This window comes from Paralichthys olivaceus, chromosome 14, assembly GCF_024713975.1.
Source record: "Paralichthys olivaceus isolate ysfri-2021 chromosome 14, ASM2471397v2, whole genome shotgun sequence".
In the NCBI taxonomy this organism is placed as follows: Eukaryota; Metazoa; Chordata; class Actinopteri; order Pleuronectiformes; family Paralichthyidae; genus Paralichthys; species Paralichthys olivaceus.
The window spans coordinates 8,923,605-8,943,982 of record NC_091106.1 but is presented as its reverse complement, the minus strand read 5'-3'; the positions used below and the strand labels follow the sequence as shown (position 1 = coordinate 8,943,982).

Sequence of the window (20,378 nt, the reverse complement as noted above, 5' to 3'; positions counted from 1 at the left end):
TGTCTGTGTTCTCATGTACTGTGTACTACAGCGAACACACAAACTCCAGAGTGACACTGGCTGTGACTTGCAGTGTCTGTGTTTCCCAGACAGGTGTTGATTGGTTTGTTTGTTGGAATAGGAGTGTTTGCTGTGGTGAGACTTCACACACTCTTTCCTCCTGGTTGTTTTATTTCTCAGTCAGATGATGGGATGAGTGAGATGCAGAAAAGGAAAAAAAAACTGAATTGTTGCTCAGGTATCCCTCTTTTGCACAAAAATATGAAGCTCCAAAAGCCAACATGAGGCAGATCTTCACCCTGCTGGGCATGCTCGAACCAAGAAAATATGTGTTGGTCTTTTCTGTCTTGGTGAAAAAATAACTGACAATCACACACACACAAAAAGATGCGTGCACTCCTCTGCTGCAGGGTGCCAGCTCCCTGCATCCTCTCCTGATGGCCCCGGGTTACTGATCCTGCCTGTTGGGTGAAGAGCTGAGAGGACTGAAGTGGGACGGGCAAAGAGAGGGGAAACTCTGGCCCCGTCCCGTTCTGCGCTTTTATTGAGCGCTCCGATCATGCAGGAGTAAGAGTCCAGGTGGAGCAGCTCAGCGTTTCCATACACGCCCGCTGCAGGGAAAGAAGTGAGGTCTCGGGCGAGAGTTACGCACGGAATTACCAGGGTTTTTTGTGACGCCTGGAGGATTACTTTGCTTTGGCAGGTAAGTGCACCTTCGTTGTCTCACGGACACGATGGGTTGGAGCAGAGACACAGCTCCGCACGTGAACTGGGGATTTTGAGTTGACTGCTGTGTGGCGCGAATGAATCATTCACTTTTTAAATCGTGCGTAATTGCGCGTAATATGAGCCCCCCCTTTTTTTTTTTTAATCCAAGCGCGTTTTTAGTTTTAATAGTCAGATCTGTGGTGAATTTTAATGAAAATTACAGGATGTTTTTTCGTTTTTAATTTTCATTAACGTTTGTTTCATTTGCACTTCATGGCTCTGGTTCGTGTCTGCTGAGGATGTGAGGTTTTGACATTCTGCCCAAATAAGCGCTCTGCTGCTCAAATTCAGCGCTTGTTTCACTTTCTGTTTATTTTCCTATTTCTTTTAGTAAACACCTCCTTCCTCCCTCCCTCAGTGAGGTTTTCAGCTTCATGAATTTGGCCTCATTCATACTGTAGGCTGCTTCTAATGGTTCATTTAAAAAGACAAACCTGCGGAAAATGAAGCTGTCAGGTTGCTTGTGACTTTATTTGAAAGGATCCATTTTGCCAGTATGATCATTTGCACGCCTCAGAGCTGAGTTCCTTCACTTTTGTTTTAATTTCTTGAATATGGTGTTTGACATTTCTCTGTGCTCACTCTGACATTTCTGTATGGTCTGACAGAGCCTGGTTAAACTCAGTTGGTCTCTATACGATATGTCCATCTGCAGGCTACATGCTCCAGCTTGCACTGAAGCCAGTGCCAAGTATTAAAGTAATTCAGCCTGTACTGTGCTCCATAAACAAAAAGCGTCCCAGCAGCAGCAGCTTCCCAAAAGGCGATAGAAGTGACCTTGTAGAGACATGTTGGCTTCCCTATGTGTGATCTCTCGAGTGGTTCTTGATAAAGTTGGCTCCTAACAACACTTGGCACATCTCTCAAGCTTACCTTTCGATTCTGACACCTGTGAATGCTCGGATTTAACACTCCCTGGCACAGGGTGTGTGTGTGCTGTCTCTTTTCAGACAGGCCATCACTTAGAACCATGGTGGAATTAAGTCCTCAGCTGGTTATTGTACTCATATAATATCCGTCCCTTTTCACCACTCCAGACTAGGAATGTGAATGCGTGCTGCTGAACTGGAGACAGCTTGAAAAACTGTCCTTTTGTTTTGCCTGAAGCTGCTTGTGCCATAAGTTCACCACATGTCACCGGGAGAACGTTTTAAGGGTAAAATGTGAAATAATGCTTATGCCCCAATGCTTTCAAGCACCTTCAAGACTATAGTGCACCAGTCACAAGTGTGTGTGGTCTGCCCTATGTTTTGAGAACCCACTGTGGGCTGGCCTTTGAAATACAGATAGCTAGTGTACATCCTGTTTGCATTAGAGCCACTGTATAACTGTGATGCTCCTGCCAGGTGTGATTTCCATCCTGCATTATCAGATTTCTGCTGCTCTCTGCAATCTGCCTGCAGGAGCTGAAAATGTTAATTTCATTGCAACAACAGGTATTTTTTTGTGCAGCTCGGCCTTATGTAATCTTGGTTGAGGTTGTTTTGTGCGTGTAATCTACATTTTAGAGAGAGGGTTGTCCAGAATTGAATTGCATTTTTAAATCCTGAAACTATGTGACCTGTCTGAGCTGCTGGGTTCTCTACAAAAGCCTCTGCACAGAAACTTGCATCTTTGGAAGTGGCTGTGAAATTACTTAGATCTTTTTTGTTTTGTTACAATGATGGTTTGTTTGATTGGTGTCCCCACCCTGCTGAAATTAGATGTTTGAGAATCTCAGTATGGTGAAAAATGTATAAATATAAAAACAGGCCAGCTGAGAATGCACTGAAGGGACAAGCTTTGCATGCCTTATCACAAGTCTAACACAGGTGTATGCAAAATATACAACACTCGCACAAAAGGTGACCCACCCACCCTGTCTGTGATTTATGGTGGCGGTGAGTCTGAAAGGCTTTCTCCAAAGCTATCTGAGCATGTGATGTGTGATCTCAGATCTATGCTTTGTTTGTTTTTGGTTCATTTAGCTGTGTGTGTGTGTGTGTGTGTGTGTGTGCCCTCAGGATCTATTATCTACTGTACAGGAAACTCCCCACAGTGTTTGTCAAAGGATATCATTTACCCTGTAATGCGTTTCATTTCTCGGAGAAGGAGGCGTTTAGAGAACAGGCTGGAGAACGCAGATTCAGAGGTTTTAAATTCTCGTAATTCATTTACACATTTCATTTTCACCCACAGTGATGCCACTCTTCTCTTAAAGGACTCTTCGGAGGAACAGCATCACTATAAACACACTTCTTTCTTTTCTTCTCAGCATTGGTGGAGCCTGATGCTCACAGTTAAGATTTCCTCAAAGGTCAAAGACAGATCAGATTTGTTGTTTGCTTTATTCAGTGGAGTGCACTGACTCACCTATTCAAACGCTGCAGGTCTGTCTCCCGCAGAGTAGATGTACATATCTGTCCCGGCTTGTTCCCAACCTCAGATTTCTTTCCCCCGCAAGGACAAATTGTAGTCCTGAATGTGCAGCAGGGATCTACCTGCTTGTCAAAGCACAACACTGTGGAAAAATCATGTCAGTGCTCATGAATGTCAGATAAAAATGTGGAGCCGCATCAGGGAAAGTCCTTTCACTGCCAGTTGCAGCTATATTACTTTTCACCTTCACATGATATGTTACGTTTGAAGTGTTTATTCCTAAGGTTTCCATAATTACCACACAACATGAACCACATGCAGTTTGAAACTACATTAGAGCCACACATGGAGAGAGAGATAACACCCAGAGATCTTGTTCATTCACATCACTACACTTGTGTTTACCAGCCTGACAGGACTGTATACCAGCACAGTACAGGATGTTATTGTATAAGAGACCACTGCTTATTCTCTCTTCATATTTTGAAAAATCTTTTTGACAATTTGGGAGAGAGATTTTGCTTTCCTGCTGAGAGTCTGATGAAAAGATCAGGGAAACAGCTACCTTCACTTTGTCCAAACATGACCACGGGAAAAACTAAAGCAGGGAAGAAACTTTTTTTTTTGTTGTTGTTCCAGAAAATAAGTCAAACAAACGTTTCTACACTGTGGTTTCAGTACAGCTTTAACCAACAAGATGTAACATGTTAATTACTCAACATTAGAGGTGCCGTCAGGTGGATTTCATCTCCTTTGGACAGATTCTGAATTAATGTTTCCTTGTTTTCCATTTGCTAATGTGCTGCTGGCTGTATTTACTGTACAGACATCAGAGTTGTGTTGAAATTCTTTCATGTGGAGAGTGAATAAGTGAACTCGATGTTTGTGTCAGTCAGCAGAGTTAATTTATATCTGAAATACAGTTATAATTACTGACAATAGAATTACAATAAAGTCCCCATGGCTTGTTCCCTTTCTGTGTTCTGCATCCACACCGGTGACAGCCATGGCCTGAGGCTTTCAAACTTCAGGTTGTAAATCTGTCTGTCCCACTTACGTGAATGTAATACCTCAGGAACGCCTCAAGGGAATGTCTTCAACTAACATGCATATGACATGTTTTTGGTCACACAAGAAGATTTCATACTCTAATTATGACGCAATTGAACACGAAATGTCTAATGGGATTTCACATCCAAAAGGTAAAAGTCAACTTCACTGTGACATCATAATGTAAGCGGCTGCAAAGACGCCATCACGTGATCATATCTCCTTCAACTTGGAGCAGGAATAAGACCACGAGGTGGTAATTTTTGTTAAACCATCATTTATCCTGGAAAATGTAGCTGAAAGCTAATTTCCCTCTTCACACATTAGCACCTGAACGCAGCACTGGTTTTGGGCCTTGCTCAGTTGTCACATTGCAGTAGGGCCATGATTTACTCAGTGTAATTACAACCAGAGATCTTCTAGTCACAAATACGACAGGTGTATAATTACGCTGTGTATTCAGTCGTCCCTCTTCATATTGCTAACGGGCTGTAAACGTCAGTCAGAGCTGCATCCCATGTGACCCTGCATCAGAGGTCGCTGTATGATCACATGTTCCCACTTGATCAGATTGAACCTGCTGGTGTGTGGCGGCAGTGACAGACGTGACGCCGCCCTCGTGGGAGGTACAGCATTCCTCTGTTAACAGGGAGGCCTCAGTCATCACCCTCTCTGGGAGGGAGCTCCGTCCCAGCACCTTGGCTCACAACGGGGCCTGGGGTGGCTCTCAGGAGTAGTTCACCCACCAGCCGGTGTAATAAGACTCTGTGTGGCCGTGTGAATTAATTCAGATAGTTATCACCAGGGCTACCATCACTTCAGGTCTGGAGCGACATGTCAGTGACCCACTTGTGTTGTTGTTAACGCAGGCTTTGGCTTTGCTTGATTGTCTTCACGTGGGTGTAACTTTTAAATTGGAATGACAGGCGCAGAAATAAATGCTGAGTCTACTGGAAACAGTCACTACTTCAAACTGGGACCCTGCTTGATGTGGTTGTTGGTGTCAAACAAAAGAAGCCGTCTGACACAGTTCTCCATTCCTGACTCATTAAGTGATGTCTGTGTGTTCTCTCTAATTGAGTCTGACTCCTCAGATAGAGGAGGGAGGACTCACACACGTTTTGTCTCAGAGCCCAGATGTTCATTGTTAAGCTACTGGAAAAAAGGTTTAGACATTTTATAGCCAACAGCTACTGATCTAAACCGAGAAGTAGATGGGGCAACACAAGTTATGAAAGATATTTTCAAAATAATAAAATAATTATAATTATGATAATAAATTATATTAACCCCCTTACAGGATATGCATATCTTGGAACATGACAGCATAGATTGTAAAAGCACTTTAATTATTTATCTATCTATCTATCTATCCATCTATCTATCTATCTATCTATCTATCTATCTATCTATTTAATCTAACATCACTATTATTGCCCATAATTGATGTCCAAGTATGATATTATTATGCATAAAATAAAATGAAATTCTTTTCAAAATGATACAAGTGATTATATACTGTTTTCATAGCTTGTATAAATACAGATTTAGAAAACAAGCACCATAAGATTTTTAAAATTTTACAAAAATATAAAGAATTCACATGCACTTCATGAGTCATTCAGCTCTTTGTGCAGGTCTATAGACCATCTGCTGTTCATCCAGAAATCTCTGGAAAGTTTATCTCAGTGGCACAAGTTTATACTCGAGCTGAAATGCTGACTAAGACGTCAGACTATACTTGAGGAGTTTGGTTTCAGAGAATAACAATGAAATTCTGCTGCTCCTCCTCTCTCTCTCTAAGGTTGGGAGATTGTACACAGACACTCGGCTGACCTCCTCAACCAGCACACCATCCATCACGATGAGAGCATCACCCACTGCCATCTGCCTCGGTGAGCGACCACTCTGTCTCTCTGCAGGAGGACGCTGCTTTCAAATAAAATAATAATCATATTTCCACAAAAATACTCTGCCAGTGCATCTCCCTCTGACTCTCTTTTCTGTCTGTTGCACACGATGATGATCACGTCTCTGTCTGTTATTTATGTAAAACTCCCTCTGCCTCCCCAGCAGTGCTCCTCCTGTCCTGTGCTTGCTGGGCCAAGCCGAACGGAGCAAAGAACAAGAAACCAAAGCAAGGTGACATCAGCAACTATCAGGGCTGTAATCTCCATCACTCCCGGTGCTTCTATAATAATAATAATGATACATCATATTTATATAGCGCTTTTCAAAGCTCTCAAAGTCGCTGTACATGGTGAAGGATAAAAATAAGGAAACAATAAAATAAACATAATTTAAAAACAATTCTGTGTCCTCTGCCTCTCTGCACTGCAGTCAACTCACTTCAAAAAGGCCTTATAATTAAAAAACTCACAGCATTTATTTATTCATTATTAATTGGGCTGAAGTTGGTTGTTATTATTATTAGAATTTGTTTCAGCAGCATGTCACTGATCCTGTTTTATTGTGAAGGAGTTAAAACCAGGCTGTGTTTGTTATAATAATTCTGCTGATTATTTGGTAAATTAATTAATAAAATAATAGTAAATAAAAAAAAATACCAGTCAGAATTTCCCAAAGCCCCAAAGGAGTATAACTCAATAGTTTTTTAAAGCTATAGCTATCAGTAGCTATCATATAAGACAAAGACAAAGTACGAATTATTCAAATCTATAGCCTGAACTTTACAGTTTCAGCATTTGTTAGTTATACTTTCTGTTAGTTAGCAGCATTACATAAAAACTACTCACTGATTACCACCAATGGTGGGAGGATGTGGGATAGGTCATGGAAAAACCCATCAAACCTATGTGAGGATCTGGATCAGGGGATGGATCCAGGATTTTATTTCTTTTCGTTAACATTGTGAGATAGGATTTTTTTTAAATAACATAATAATATATAACAATATTTTATGACAAATAAATAATGTAGGTTATCAGACCACTTTCCTTTTTGCTTTTGTATTTCTATGATAAGAATGAAATCTTGACCTGTATAAAATGTCTTTAACCATATTGCTCTACCTCCTCCTCTCTCCAGTTGTTCCAGAGATAGAGTGTGATGTCAGAGCAGGAAAGATCAACCTCCCAGAGTTCATAGCCAAGTGTCCAGCACACTGTAAAGAGACAAAGCAGCAAGTCTACGGGACGGGGGTGTTCGCCTCCATCTCCAGCATCTGCAACGCAGCCATCCACAGGTGAACAGTGGGGCGATGAACATGAAACAAAGTTCCTGTGAGGGACAGTAATCATTATTGATGATAAAAATGTTTGCGTCCACAGCGGCGTCATCACCAACACAGGAGGAAAGGTGATCGTAAGGAAGATGGCCGGCCAGAACATTTACAAAGGCAGCAACTCCAACGGGGTGCGATCTCTGTCTCTACCAAAGTGGAGGGAGTCTTTTGTTGTCTCAGGTAATAAACAAACAAACAACATTGAACATAGCTCTGCAGAATAAAGCCTCCAGCCAACAGATGGCTCTGTTGTGTTTCAGTGGGGAAACCGAAGAAAGGAGTCATCTACCCGTCAACTCTGGACTATGTTCCTTCAAGACCAACCTACGTGAAGACAAGTGAGAGGAGGGTTATTTCTACACTCTGATTTTAATCTTTAATGTGACTATGAGTTCAGGTGCAGGGCCTTTATGTTGTCAATGAGAGGTTTAAAAAATGATGAATGTTTCACAATCTGATTAGGACTGATTTGCAAATCAAGAGATTCTTGTTTCAAATTGGGCAAATTTACCAAGATATTATGAATTATATTTTCAAATATATTAAGTCTTGTTTCACACTGAAATAGTAGCCATATGTAGACATACAGATGTCACCAGATCTATGATTTCTGGGACAAACAGCTACTTGATAGACGACCCTGCGCTTGACTCCGGCATGTTGAACTTCACTCAGGTTGAGCGAGGAGTCGAAGCTCTGCAGTCCTGGTTAAGAATGTCAAGAATGCATTGCAACACAGCAGTTAGTGTAGACGCTCTTCCTCCACATACATCCATCTGCTATATGACTGCCTCTATCTGCTGTCTCCTCGTAGGTCAAAAGGAGGCCACCACGCCGCTGTCGACCACACCTGAACCCACCACGACAACAACACCTGAACCCACCACCACCACACAGGCTGCAACCACCACCACCAGCACCACAACACCTCCGCCGCCATCCACGACTACCAGAGCTCGAGCTGCTGTGCACAAAGTCAGGGATGCAGGTACAAAAGCCCACCTCACCCACATGTTGTTGTTGCATACATACAACAAGCCAACTCTTTCTTCTCAATCAATGGATCCATGTATGACATGTGGAGGATTGTGCGTTTACTTGGATGCAGTTAATGATCCAGTAAAACCAATCCATGCAGAAGATCCACTGCAGCCTGTGTGCCGCCTGTAGCTGAGGTAGAACTAACAACTTTAGCTGCTTTTAACTGGAATCAGAGCGATGAAAGCAAATGTCTGGGGCTGGTAATTACAAGTCACGGCTGCAATTACAACAAATTACTGCTGGTCTTTGATTTGGCACCCTGCTGTTCAGTTGATCACCAGACCGTTCATTGTTTTTATGAGACAAAAACTTTATCAGGCGGTAATCGCTGCAAGTCATTTGCCCTGTTTTGGATAGAAACGCAGCGACACAGGGTAGACAATGCCGCAGTATCTCCAAGGTATGTGTGCAAATGAAATGGGCTGTGTGCCAGACAACCTCCCAACCATTTCTGTCTCCTTCATTTTCTGTAACATTATCTCTCTCGTCTCCATATTGGTGCCCCATCTGTCTTTCTTCTATCTAGGCAGCAGTCACCCGTACCTTGCCTCTGTGGCAGCGGCAAGTTCAAGTAAGTGGAGCAGAGCAAACGGGGGTCAACATTGTACGTTTTTTTTGGTGGCATGAAGTGGTGCTTTGGTGTTGCTTAACATCAGGGTGTGCAGGAATTTCCATGAAGCATGGGGTGTTTACTTCACATCAGACTTTTGGGAATAGCGTGCATCAGGATTTATAATATTCTGTGTTTAAAGTTATGGTTGGTCCTGATTCAAAGCAAGTTTGTCAATATCAAAGGCACAACTTGTGTATTTAAAGTGAAATTAGTTCAGTTCACTTGTTTTAAGCTAAACACTTAAAACAGTAGGACCATGACTTGGGATAGAAGTAGATGCTAAAACCAAAACTGTTGACGTTAGTATTTTTTCTACCTAATTTACATGTAAACAACAAGTATCTTGTCTAAATTTGCCCCACATTGTGTTATTGGTATAGGGAAGACACAAATCAGTCAAGGAAAGAGTCCCGGCCAAGGTATGTCGATCCTCTCACTGATTCTGCAGCTCATGGAAAAATTCCTTTACCCAAAATACAGCGATTCAAGTTGAATTTAACATTGGCATTTCTTCAAAGTATTCAGAGGAGGTGCCTATCCGAATAGATTTCCACAGCGTGCCAGTACAGGTAAACCAAGCTTTAATCTCTGTGTTTCTTTTTTCATTCTACCTTTTCATAGACTGAAATTGATTCCACATGTACTCTATCTGTTTTCTTTGTTTCTGTACTGATACACTTTGCATGGCGTCTCTGTTCTGTCTCAGCACAGCTGCTTTAAACACTGCTAACATAGGGCTGCAAGAAGCACTTTCTGTGTTGTTACTGTCAAATACACTGAAATACAGGATTCAACTACTACTCACTCCGTATTAGCAAAGCATGTACTACCTCTGGCAAGGAGGTTATGTTTTCTGTTTTGTTTGCTGGTTTGCAGGATTATGCAAAAATTACTCAACAGATTAGAATGAAAGTTGATGGAGTAATTATATACTCTCTGAAAAATTAAGGACTTTTTTTTTTTTATACTTGCAACATTAAAGAAAGTGAAAACAAATCCCTGGACCTGCCCCCTGATTATTCAGATGAGTTTTTGTGTAATCCTGCTAACAAACAAACATAACAGAAAACATAACCTCCTTGGCAGAGGCAATAAAAATGGGAATATTCCATTCCTCTGAACTAGTAGTCCTCATGTTATATTATTTTGCCTGTATAGTCATTATCACAATTAATGTAAAGGAGAAACCTGTTAATCTTAATTCAGGCACTGATCACATTTGCGCCACAGATCTGATTTACAGTTTAGTTCTAAATATAATATGGTCTTCAATCTTTTGGCTGCCATTACAAAGAGGGGACATCACATTGTTACTGTGAAAAGTTTTAAAGTCATCATAAAGTCTTTGTCATCATATATCTATATATGATATATTCATAGATTTATTGTATATTAGTATTTAATGTGCAGTTGAAGATGAACTGGTGAATGTTTTTTAATGTTATCTCATCGCTCCCCAAACTCTGGTCCCAGGTCTGCGCAGACAAGAGGCAGGGTCGGCTATGAGGAGACAGCTATCTTCTCCAGTCGGCCCAGGTCAGCCTCATCAACAACACGCACATGCACATGCACATGCACACACACACACACACACACACACACACAGGTACGAACAGACAGACAAGGTGGGACTGACAGGGATTGTGGGTCAAGGGCAGAAGGGAGGGGGAGATGTCTTTGTTGGAACAAGAATCCAGGAGACGTAGGCCGCTGTAAGTCTGACCATCATGTCCACACCCATAAGCCCCTGCGATCCTAAACCCCGGGGTCACCACTAATCCACTCCATCAAGCATCTCAGCTAACATTCCTTTGACGATGGCCGCTGCTGTCTGTCATCAGGCACATCCTCTCAGTCATGTTTTCATTTTCCAAGATGAAACAAGGCAAATGAAGCTGACTCAAGGCCTGTAAATATTCCCGGCATATATCCCTTTTGTTTTTGATATCATGCTGCGGTGAAATTGCCTTCAGCTTTGCTCAAAGTGAAACAGCTGGGCATGTGGATGGAGCCCTCCCGAGACCTGAAGCTCTCTTTTGTCCCCCTTCTCCTTCCTTTTCCTCTCTGTTCCTATGTGCCTGTTTCTCATTGCTACAAACAGCTTTTAACAGGGTTCAGCCAGCCCAACCAGAGCGTACTCCAACCATGAGCCAGTCCAACCCTAGTAAGTATCTCCAGAACCTGACATGAGAAACCTTAAAGGTCGCGAGCAGGCACGCACACACACACACACACACAAACACACACACACACACTGACGTGGAAATGTTGATGTGTCTGATCAAACAGACGAAGAGCCAGGGCTGTAAAACTGTGTTTGAAATGTTATATCAAGCTGCACTAATGTTTACCCTCTGTGGGGATGCTGTGTTACAATGCATAGCCAGTCTTCTATAAAAACGACGGGCGGGAACACAAGCTGATACTCGACTTTCACTGTATCCAGCATGAAATCGGGCAGTAAGTACTTCGATATGGCTCAAAGATGAGTGATGAGGTGGTTGTCCTGCATTCATCTTGTACCATATCTCTACGATGTGTGAGGCGATAACGAGCCCTGGACTATCTCCTTCAGATGAGACCACGATGAGAAACCTGCTCTGTCAGTACTGTAATAGCATCTTATGACAGATCCCATCTGGTCTGGCCTCTTCGCCTCCCTTGTAAATGCTCGCAGAGATGGAAAGTGAGATGAAGCACCAAGTGGCCCTTTGTTGATCCCAGAGAGAGACGCCTGGTCCAGTCCACAGCTCTGCAGGATCTGGGTCCACTCTGCAGCCTGTCAGGAATAGAAAGCTCTCTCACCATTCAAACCAGGCGAGGTTTGGCTCACTGAGGAATGCGCTCCTGTTTTTGCTTCTGTGGAATGCAAAACCATGGATCCCTAAAATAAGACAGGACTATATCTATTTAAATGGTGGTCGGAAATGCAGCGTGAGCCGTTTCCAGTCAGTGCATCATTTATCTGACCAGCTTGTTACTGTAGCAACACGTTACAGAGGAGAAGGGAGAACAGCTATTAGATAATAATGTGAAGGTTTATTGATCCCCTTAGAGAAATTCTTTATGCTTGAAGTCAGAGGTCAGAGGCCAGGATCAGCTACACAGCAGCGCCCCTGGAGCCGGCAGCAGTTCAATGTCTGTCTCAAGGATACTGCAGACAGGCGGGTGGATGCTCGGAGATGTTAGAGTTCTGAACTCTGATTTACAGGTTTAGAGTCACTTTGCCACCCAGCTGCCCCCAACAGATGTTCCATTTTATTGCTCAGCCTTCTGGAAATGTTACGATCCAGTTTAGCCTTGCTTTTATTGTGAGGTGTGACTACTCGACAACCACAAAAGATTCCCGATAAGCCCCTGTGATTCTGATTGATGGGCCCCATGTTTGTGTATAACACTCCTGCAGGCATATTGTAGCTTTAGTTACAACTCGAGTCGAGGATCACATCCCTGATCCTAGTCTGACCTCGTGGCCGCAGTGATCAATGCGTGGCTATGACCTGAGAGTTAATTGAATCCTTTTTAAAGCACCTGTTTCATCAGAAAAAGCAACACTGCTGTCTGCTCTACAGCGCTGGGTCTTTGACCAGCATCAGATAAGACTAATCTCTGTGTCCCGCTATCTACACTGTCCTTAGTTTGACACCAGATTTAGAATAATACTCTCACGCTCCATTGGGCGGCTGGCTGGGCTCTCCTGGCCCGACCCAGTCAACAGCACTGGCTGCCACTGGATGGGAACCTTAGAACCCTGGATGGGTGTTTTTGTAAGCTACACTGCAGGGAGGGGTCAGCCGAGGTGTGTTGTCATGGCTCAGTCAGTTTAGGATGGATGGGATGCTCTGTTATGGTTTTGCTCAGCTCACCTGTATCCACGCAAGAGTCTAATAGATTAAACTGCCTGCCAAGTATAAGAAAAACTCTGAGGTTATGTGAACAAGTTGTGATGCCAGGAGCAGCACATGGAGAACACAAAACGAATGAGAAACAGATTTACATATGTTTCCCTCTGTCTCTCTAGTCTGCAGGTAGGAAGAGAAAGACTCCACTGAAATAACCTTTAGCCGTTTAGTGACTGTCTGTGAGTGACGGATTGTACGTGTGGTGTCTGAACGCCTCGTGCATACCCCACTAATAATGTGGCGGGTTTAGTGGAGGTCACAAGCATGATTCTCCTGAGCACCAGCTTTTCTAATCTTCCCACTCTGCACAGCTTTTCCCAGAAGGGATTGGGCGGCCCCCTCCCTCCCTCGTCCCGATTGGTTCCCTGGAGGTCGACGTCCATCAGGTATCAAAGAAATGGTCATCGTTCTTTAGCAAATATTAAACGCAGGGGTTATGATAAATGTATTAACCAAGTGCCAACAGCAACGTTTTAGAATTGTCACCTACAGTAAAAATGAACAGGGCTACATTAAAACCTTGAATGTAACCCTGATGCCTGCACCTTCTCTGCTGTGCGTTCAGATGTTAGCTATGCAGCTCCAGACTCAGGATACACATGGAGCGACACTGACACACCTGACACCGGCGGTAAGTCGACCTCCCTCTGGGAGTGCACGTGACAGTTTGGTGTGTGCTGCCCCCACTCTCTGTGGCAGGGTACTACACTCAGCGTCCATTTAAGTTGCATGTGCATGTCTGTGTGACTGATACAGTTTGGTATCTGCCAAACGTGTGCTGTGTGTGATGAATTGGCTCCACGTGTAAGTACATGCAGTGTCTCTCAGGCGTTTACATGCCATCTGCCTGCCATGTGAGAAACTCCTGTAGAAGGCATGTGAAAGATGAGAGAGAGACTCGGTGAGGTGATGTTTGTGCACAAAGCCGTTGTTTTCACTGGTGTGGGATTGGTTGGGGAGAACATTTGACCAATCACAACCATGGAAATGTGTGCTTTTTCTCTCTGAAGTTCATTGTAGGAACACTAACAGGTTTCATAACATCCTCCTCTAGCTCGGGATCACAGGCCTGATATCTCAGAGTATGAGCGCTGGTATTATAACTTTGGACCGCACCGTAAGTGTTCTTCTATTCTCTTTTCTGGGAACTAACAAGTCCTGGGGTTCATATGTGTGGATTATGTATTGTAAAAAAAACTGCTTTCAGTCATGACCACTGTTTATGCTGTTCCTCTTTCATTTGGTGTTTAAATTAATTAGGTTGTGTCATTGTCTTTTTGACTCTTAGTGTTTCTTAAATTATTGTTGTAACACCTGTAACCTGTGAAAGAAGTAATCTATGCCTGAGCGGCTGAGCCATTTCACAGAGAAAGACAGAAATACTGCCACGTGTGTAATAAATACAACGTGGACTCAATCGGAATTGGCTGTAATTCCATGATGTCTTTACATTTGCTTCACGTGTCTGTCGTCACTGACTGATCATGTCATAACTTTTAGCACCACGATCCACTGACTCAGATGTCAACCATAAGACGGCAGTGGATCCGACCCATACTCGAGGTGAGCAGTGGTTACCATGGCTACAAACATCTGTTTCTATGAAGTGTTAGGTGGCATCTTGGACAAAATTCTTCTCTTCAGTTAATAGTGTGATTTTCCTAAAGGCCACTGCATTCATTTTCTAATTCTGAGAATAGAGTTCACAAAAAAAGTGCACAATTTTGAATTTATCACGAAAACAAATCTACACTTTTATCAGAGCTACCATGGTGAGTGTTGTTGTTAGATAAGGTACCTGCGAAATCTGCTAACGTCGAGCTTGTATGATATTATCTATGCAGTGGAGCCAGTGGATGCCTGGAAACCAGAAGTAAACATTTATGAATCAGGTAAGATAATCTGTGCCATAACACGTTCGTCCTCTTCTTCTTCCTTTTCTCTGGCTCCCGTAAGACTCACTTAGCCAGTAACTCCTCCGTTCTGACTGTAAGTACAAACCAAACCGAGGCCGACCAAGCAAAAGAATCTGGGTTTGCTCAGCCTGTAATTGAAGGGATTTACAGTCAAAGTCAAATGGCATGGTTGCCTGTGGATAAAATCAGTTCCTGTTTGGCACAGTTTTGCCACAACAAAAAAAAAATGGTTATGTTTGGGATCTTTGTAAAGTGGGCAGCTGCAAATCTAACGTGAAAATTTTGACAGTCAAACTTCAGGTTGTTTCTGCCAAAGTTGACCTTTTCCCCTGGTTTGTGGATAGAGAGTTGAAAATTGGAGAGTGGCCTTAGATGGTATAAAAGCTGTTGGTGAGATGATACACAAGTCAATGATCATTAAAGGGATAGTTCACCAAAAAATGAAAATGTCAATTGAGGGGTGGGTGTTTGAGTCCACAAAACACTTTAGGAGTTTGAGTGGTAAACAGTCTTGCAGCCAAATCCTATAAAATTGAAGTAAATGGTGGATACAACAAGGTGTAAATGATGCCCTTTTGAGTCACATTTGAATGTCGGCAATTACATCAATTCTATTGGATTTGGCTGCAACGCTGTTTACCCCTGAAACTCCACATGTGCTTTGTGGATTCAAACACTTCACCCACCCCTCCATTGGCATAGTGGTGAGTAGACAATAAGTGAATTTTCATTTTTTGGTGAACCATCCCTTTAAAGTGACAGTCAAGTGAAATTTATAAAAATGTATTCTCCAGATTATGAAAGAGTAAATCTGTGTTTCTTATTTTTCAGGATTTGGCACAAGGGAACAAGAACCTGGACCAAGAGCCCCTGAGCCTGCATCACATGGAGACCCAAGTATGTCCCACATGCATCACACGCAAGCTGCCATGAAATGAATATTTTACCTCCGCCAAGGAGGATATGTTTTCATCAGCCTTTCGGGGGGGACCCACACTTTATTTTGAACTTCTTTTTTACATTTTCCCAAGAGAATAATTCATAGATCAAATAAAAATCCAGATCTAGTGAATCTAAATGGCCCCATGTCAGAGGTACTGATGTTCTAGTTAAATGTCATTGCCTTATGGTTTGATAATCCCTGTGAGGTCATTTAAGTATCCCCATGCTAGATCTCTGACAAAGATACCCTGTAAACAAATGTGTTCATGTTCAGTGTTACCCATCAAATACAATGTATGTTTGCTTTAGGCCTAACAAGTGGTACTGACGTATTTGATGCCTTGTTTACATAAGTTTCCAAAAATCAGTGGGAGAGCCTGAAGCTGTTGGCAGACATGTGACACAAACCTGGCTCATGCATTGCTAACTGAAACTGCTGTGACCTGGTGTGTCCTGTTCCTGCAGACTGTAAGGTGGACCTGGTCTTCCTGATGGACGGCAGCTGGAGCATCGGGAAGCGACGTTTTAAGATCCAGAAGGACTTCCTGGCTGAGGTGGCTCAGACCATCAACGTGGGCGTAAATGGACCCATGATGGGCCTCATCCAATACGGGTAACCTCCCTTCTCTTGTTGTGTTATTACTTACCATTGATAGATGAGGAAAATATTATTTGATTTCCTTCTGTCTTTGTCTGAAGAGACGACCCCGTGACGGAGATCAGTCTGAAGTCTCACTCCAACTCCAGAGAGCTGAGGTCGGCCGTAGATAAGATTGTGCAGAAAGGAGGCCTCTCAAATGTGGGTGAGTGACCCTCTGTTAGGCTGCCAGCGACAGTAAATGCCTACAGACACAAGTGTGAAAGTGAAACGGCTGCGGTTATCACGTTGGTTGCTACCCAGGCACATTTTCGCATGCAAGGATAGAATTAAGTCTAAATCTGCTGCGAGACGCTCCTGACTAAATTACAGTCCTGCTCCTGTAAGTCATGTTGTTCCTTCTGCTCTGACCAAAAAGCTTTTGGCTTCAGCCGCCTGGGGGGTGAAGCCTGCTCTGGTTGGTGCGTCAGAGTGCACCCACTTTCTTTATAACTATAATTGCTAAATGTTGCATGTTGATACAAATACGTGTTATTTGGGTAAGAAGCGCTCTGTAAAAGCATCTTCGGAGCCTCCCCTGGTACCGGCCTTGTTTAAACCACTGACAAGACTAAATGATAGGATATCACAGTTTTTGTAATAGTATAAAGCGATGCACTCAGCATAGAGATGTGTGTATTTTTGTTTACTAAATACACAGGCTGCTATGTCAAGTTTTTTTTGGCAAACAGGATTTTTTTATAGAAGGGTGCTTTTTTACATATTGGTCAGAACAGCTCCCCAAAAAATATATGTTTTACATAAGAAACACTTTTTGTTTGACTCCATCAATTCATGCCTGCGTTTCAACTACTTGCCTTTTCATGCAGTTTAACCGTCTCCCTGCTGCCCTCTGGTGTCTTAACAGGAAAGGCCCTCTCCTACATCAACAAGCAGTACTTCAGCGATGTCAATGGAAACCGTGGAGGGGCCCCCAACGTGGCCGTGGTGCTGGTGGACGGCTGGCCCACAGACAAGGTGGAGGAGGCCTCTCGTCACGCCCGGGAGTCTGGCATCAACATATTCTTTGTCACCATCGAGGGCGCCGACGACAATGAGAAGCAAAATCTGGTCGAGGCCAACTTCGTTGACAAGGTGGAGCATGGTCGGAGTGCTGGCTGTTTCTCTCCTGAATCTCCTGCTGATCCAGTTGCTGCCTTTCTCGGACTCATGATTCTGAATCGCACACACACGCACACACACACGCACACGCACACACACACGCACACACACACACGGTCATGTTCATTTGAAACTATGAAACCACCACCACCATTAAAATTCACTAGATCCAGATGTGTATGTGTCTGAGAGGTGTGTCAGTCAAACATACAGGTTTGAAACTCACTTTGTCCTGCACCCCACAGGCCGTGTGTCGGACCAACGGCTTCTACTCCCTGCCTGTGACCAGCTGGTTCGCCCTGAGGAAGGCCGTGCAGCCCCTGGTGAAGAGGGTGTGTGACACGGACCGCCTGATGTGCAGCAAAACCTGCCTCAACGCCAACGACATCGCCTTTGTCATTGACGGCTCCAGCAGCGTGGGAACAGGCAACTTCCGCACCGTGCTGCAGTTCGTGGCCAACGTCACACGAGAGTTTGAGATCTCCGACACAGACACGCGGGTCGGAGCTGTGCAGTACACCTACGAGCAGAGGCTGGAGTTCGCCTTCGGCCAGTACAACAACAAGGCCGAGTTGCTGAACGCCATTAAACGCATCAACTACTGGAGCGGTGGGACCAGCACTGGTGCCGCCATCACCTATGCCGCAGAGCAGCTCTTCAGCAAATCCAAACCCAACAAACGCAAGATCATGATCGTCATTACAGATGGACGCTCCTATGATGACGTCAGGGTGCCTGCACTTAATGTCCAAAGCCAAGGTCAGAGGTTAACCACAACAGAATCTGGAAAAAGGAGATATGGTCAATACATCACTCAGCCAAGAAAAGAATAGTCAATGATCATATTCTGCAAAGTGTTTTTTTTAGCTCAACTCTTTAAAACTTTAGGATTAAGAGGATTAACACTTTGACCAAGAATCAACAATACAGTTACACAAAAAGGTTTTTAAGTGTGTTTGTGTGTGTCAGTCAACAGTGAGGTGTCATGCAGCTGTGACAAACACATGTGAGGCCTGTGTGTGTGTGTGTGTGTGTGTGTGTGTGTGTGTGTGTGTGTGTGTGTGTAATCCTCTATCCCTGTGTTGCAGGTGTGATCGCCTACTCCATCGGCATCGCCTGGGCAGCCCAGGACGAGCTGGAGTACATCGCCACGGACCCCGACAAGGAGCACTCCTTCTTTGTGGACGAGTTCGACAACCTCTACAAGTTTGTGTCCAAGATCATAAACAACATCTGCCAGGAGTTCAACTCACAGCCCAGGAACTGAGGACGGACGCACGGGAGGGTGTAAAGAGGGACGTCCCGATCATGGGCTGTCCTGACGGGACACTGATTGTAAATTTACTCACTCTGTTGCCCAGATGGTGGAGCTGGATTGGCTGCAGCTCCCCCACGTTTGAACGGGGAGGGGAAAGGTTCTTAATTTAGGTGAGGATTGTGTGTTTTGGTCGAAAAAACTAATCTTAAAGTGAATCAGCATTTGGTCCCAAACGGTGCTAAAAGTAAAGACACAGTGACATAGTGACATCTCATATGGTCCCAGTTGTTCTCTGTCGGTGCCTTTAAAGAACAGGATTCCTGAACATTTAAAATGATGGTACCACTCTTGAACGAGACACCTTTATAATAGGTCTGTGAGTTGTTCTTATTTACCGTAGTAAATTGATTTCTAATTTTCTGAAGGTCAATTATAAATCATTTATATGGTGTTATTCCCCATTTAGCATGAAACTCCCCACTTTATATTGCAAACCCTCAAAGTATTGATTGACCTTTGACCCTCTGGAGGGAAGCTGCAGAACATCTGGAACAAAATTCATCTGTCAACAACTTGTCAAAGTTTACACAATAGTCAATTAACGATGTATATTCAATAATAACGTCCTTATGAACAACTAATAGACCCCTCATAACAAGTGCCGCACAAAGAAGTGGTACCAGACTAACAGAAGCTGCCTAACTGGGACATGGTGCTTGCAGAGAAATGTAGACTTTAAAGCATGCCTAGCACTTCCTCTTCTGGCTTAACATACTTCATAAACTTAATAATACGGTGCTTTTCATACAATTCTCGGTGAAGAGGATATTCTTTTTTTAGAAACGGTGCATTTTGATCTTCCTAAGAGGAGAGACTTGTTAGTAGGGACATTGTTAAAGTTCCTCTGTACGACATTGGTGCTGATATACGAGTGGCAGGTGAGAACGCGGCTCTTGTGAGTGTGACCTGGTGAGTCGGCAACACGGAGCGATTGAGCTGTGAGGAAAGAGGAGCTTGTATATCTCTGTGCAGAGCGACGGAAGATTGAACGCCATCCATCCCGTCGCTCTTTGTTTTCTAATCATGTGGTTGCACCGCAGGCGTTTCTCTTTTGTTTGAAGAGTATTTATGATTTTCTGTTATGTCCTGTTTGTACATATGCATATTAAAAGCCTTTCGCTATTATTGTTCAGATAATTGATCAATGTTTGTTGTTTTTTTTTTGTTGCAATTTTTAATAAAAATAAAGAAAATGAAGAGAAATTAAAGTGGCTATTTTCCAGATTCCGTGTGATGTTCACATGATAACATTATATAATGACCACTGCAAATAATTGTCCATCCATCTGAAATTAAAGGACAAGAGGTGCGTCATAACACATCAGACCTTGCCTGAGAATCAATACATCACAATCTTATCAGTGTCAAAGTGATGCAAGGGCAGTCCTCTTACATTCTGCACTAAATCTGTCACTTTCTTTTGGACATTGTTATAAAACTATTGAAAGATGCATACACACTGTTGTT

General features: G+C 43.3%; 1 protein-coding gene across 11 annotated transcripts; it reads left to right on the top strand.

Moving 5' to 3' along the window:
- Positions 1 to 411: 411 nt before the first annotated feature.
- Positions 412 to 20,119, top strand: vit (vitrin). 11 transcript variants are annotated; one of them, XM_069538407.1, is made up of 23 exons: positions 414 to 703; positions 5,981 to 6,071; positions 6,250 to 6,318; positions 7,225 to 7,381; positions 7,467 to 7,600; positions 7,681 to 7,758; positions 8,235 to 8,408; positions 8,988 to 9,032; positions 9,455 to 9,493; positions 9,593 to 9,643; positions 10,548 to 10,610; positions 11,176 to 11,238; positions 13,288 to 13,362; positions 13,542 to 13,607; positions 14,031 to 14,093; positions 14,477 to 14,539; positions 14,821 to 14,868; positions 15,724 to 15,789; positions 16,300 to 16,447; positions 16,534 to 16,637; positions 17,340 to 17,566; positions 17,839 to 18,352; positions 18,682 to 20,119. In XM_069538407.1, exons 2-23 carry the CDS (start codon positions 6,041 to 6,043, stop codon positions 18,858 to 18,860), a joined length of 2,457 nt encoding a protein of 818 aa, XP_069394508.1. In that variant the 5' UTR covers positions 414 to 703; positions 5,981 to 6,040; the 3' UTR covers positions 18,861 to 20,119. The 11 variants fall into 11 exon arrangements, with proteins under 11 accessions (XP_069394511.1, XP_069394510.1, XP_069394514.1 ...); XM_069538408.1 differs by having other exon boundaries at positions 415 to 703; positions 6,253 to 6,318; XM_069538410.1 differs by lacking the exon at positions 11,176 to 11,238 and having other exon boundaries at positions 412 to 703.
- The last annotated feature ends 259 nt before the right edge of the window (positions 20,120 to 20,378 follow it).

Excerpts from the sequence above, each read along its gene's own strand:
- vit (XM_069538407.1), top strand. The coding sequence starts at position 6,041 with ATGAGAGCATCACCCACTGCCATCTGCCTCG. Across the intron at positions 13,363-13,541 it reads TGGAGGTCGACGTCCATCAG|ATGTTAGCTATGCAGCTCCA; the intron begins GTATCAAAGAAA and ends CTGTGCGTTCAG. Across the intron at positions 15,790-16,299 it reads TGCATCACATGGAGACCCAA|ACTGTAAGGTGGACCTGGTC; the intron begins GTATGTCCCACA and ends CTGTTCCTGCAG.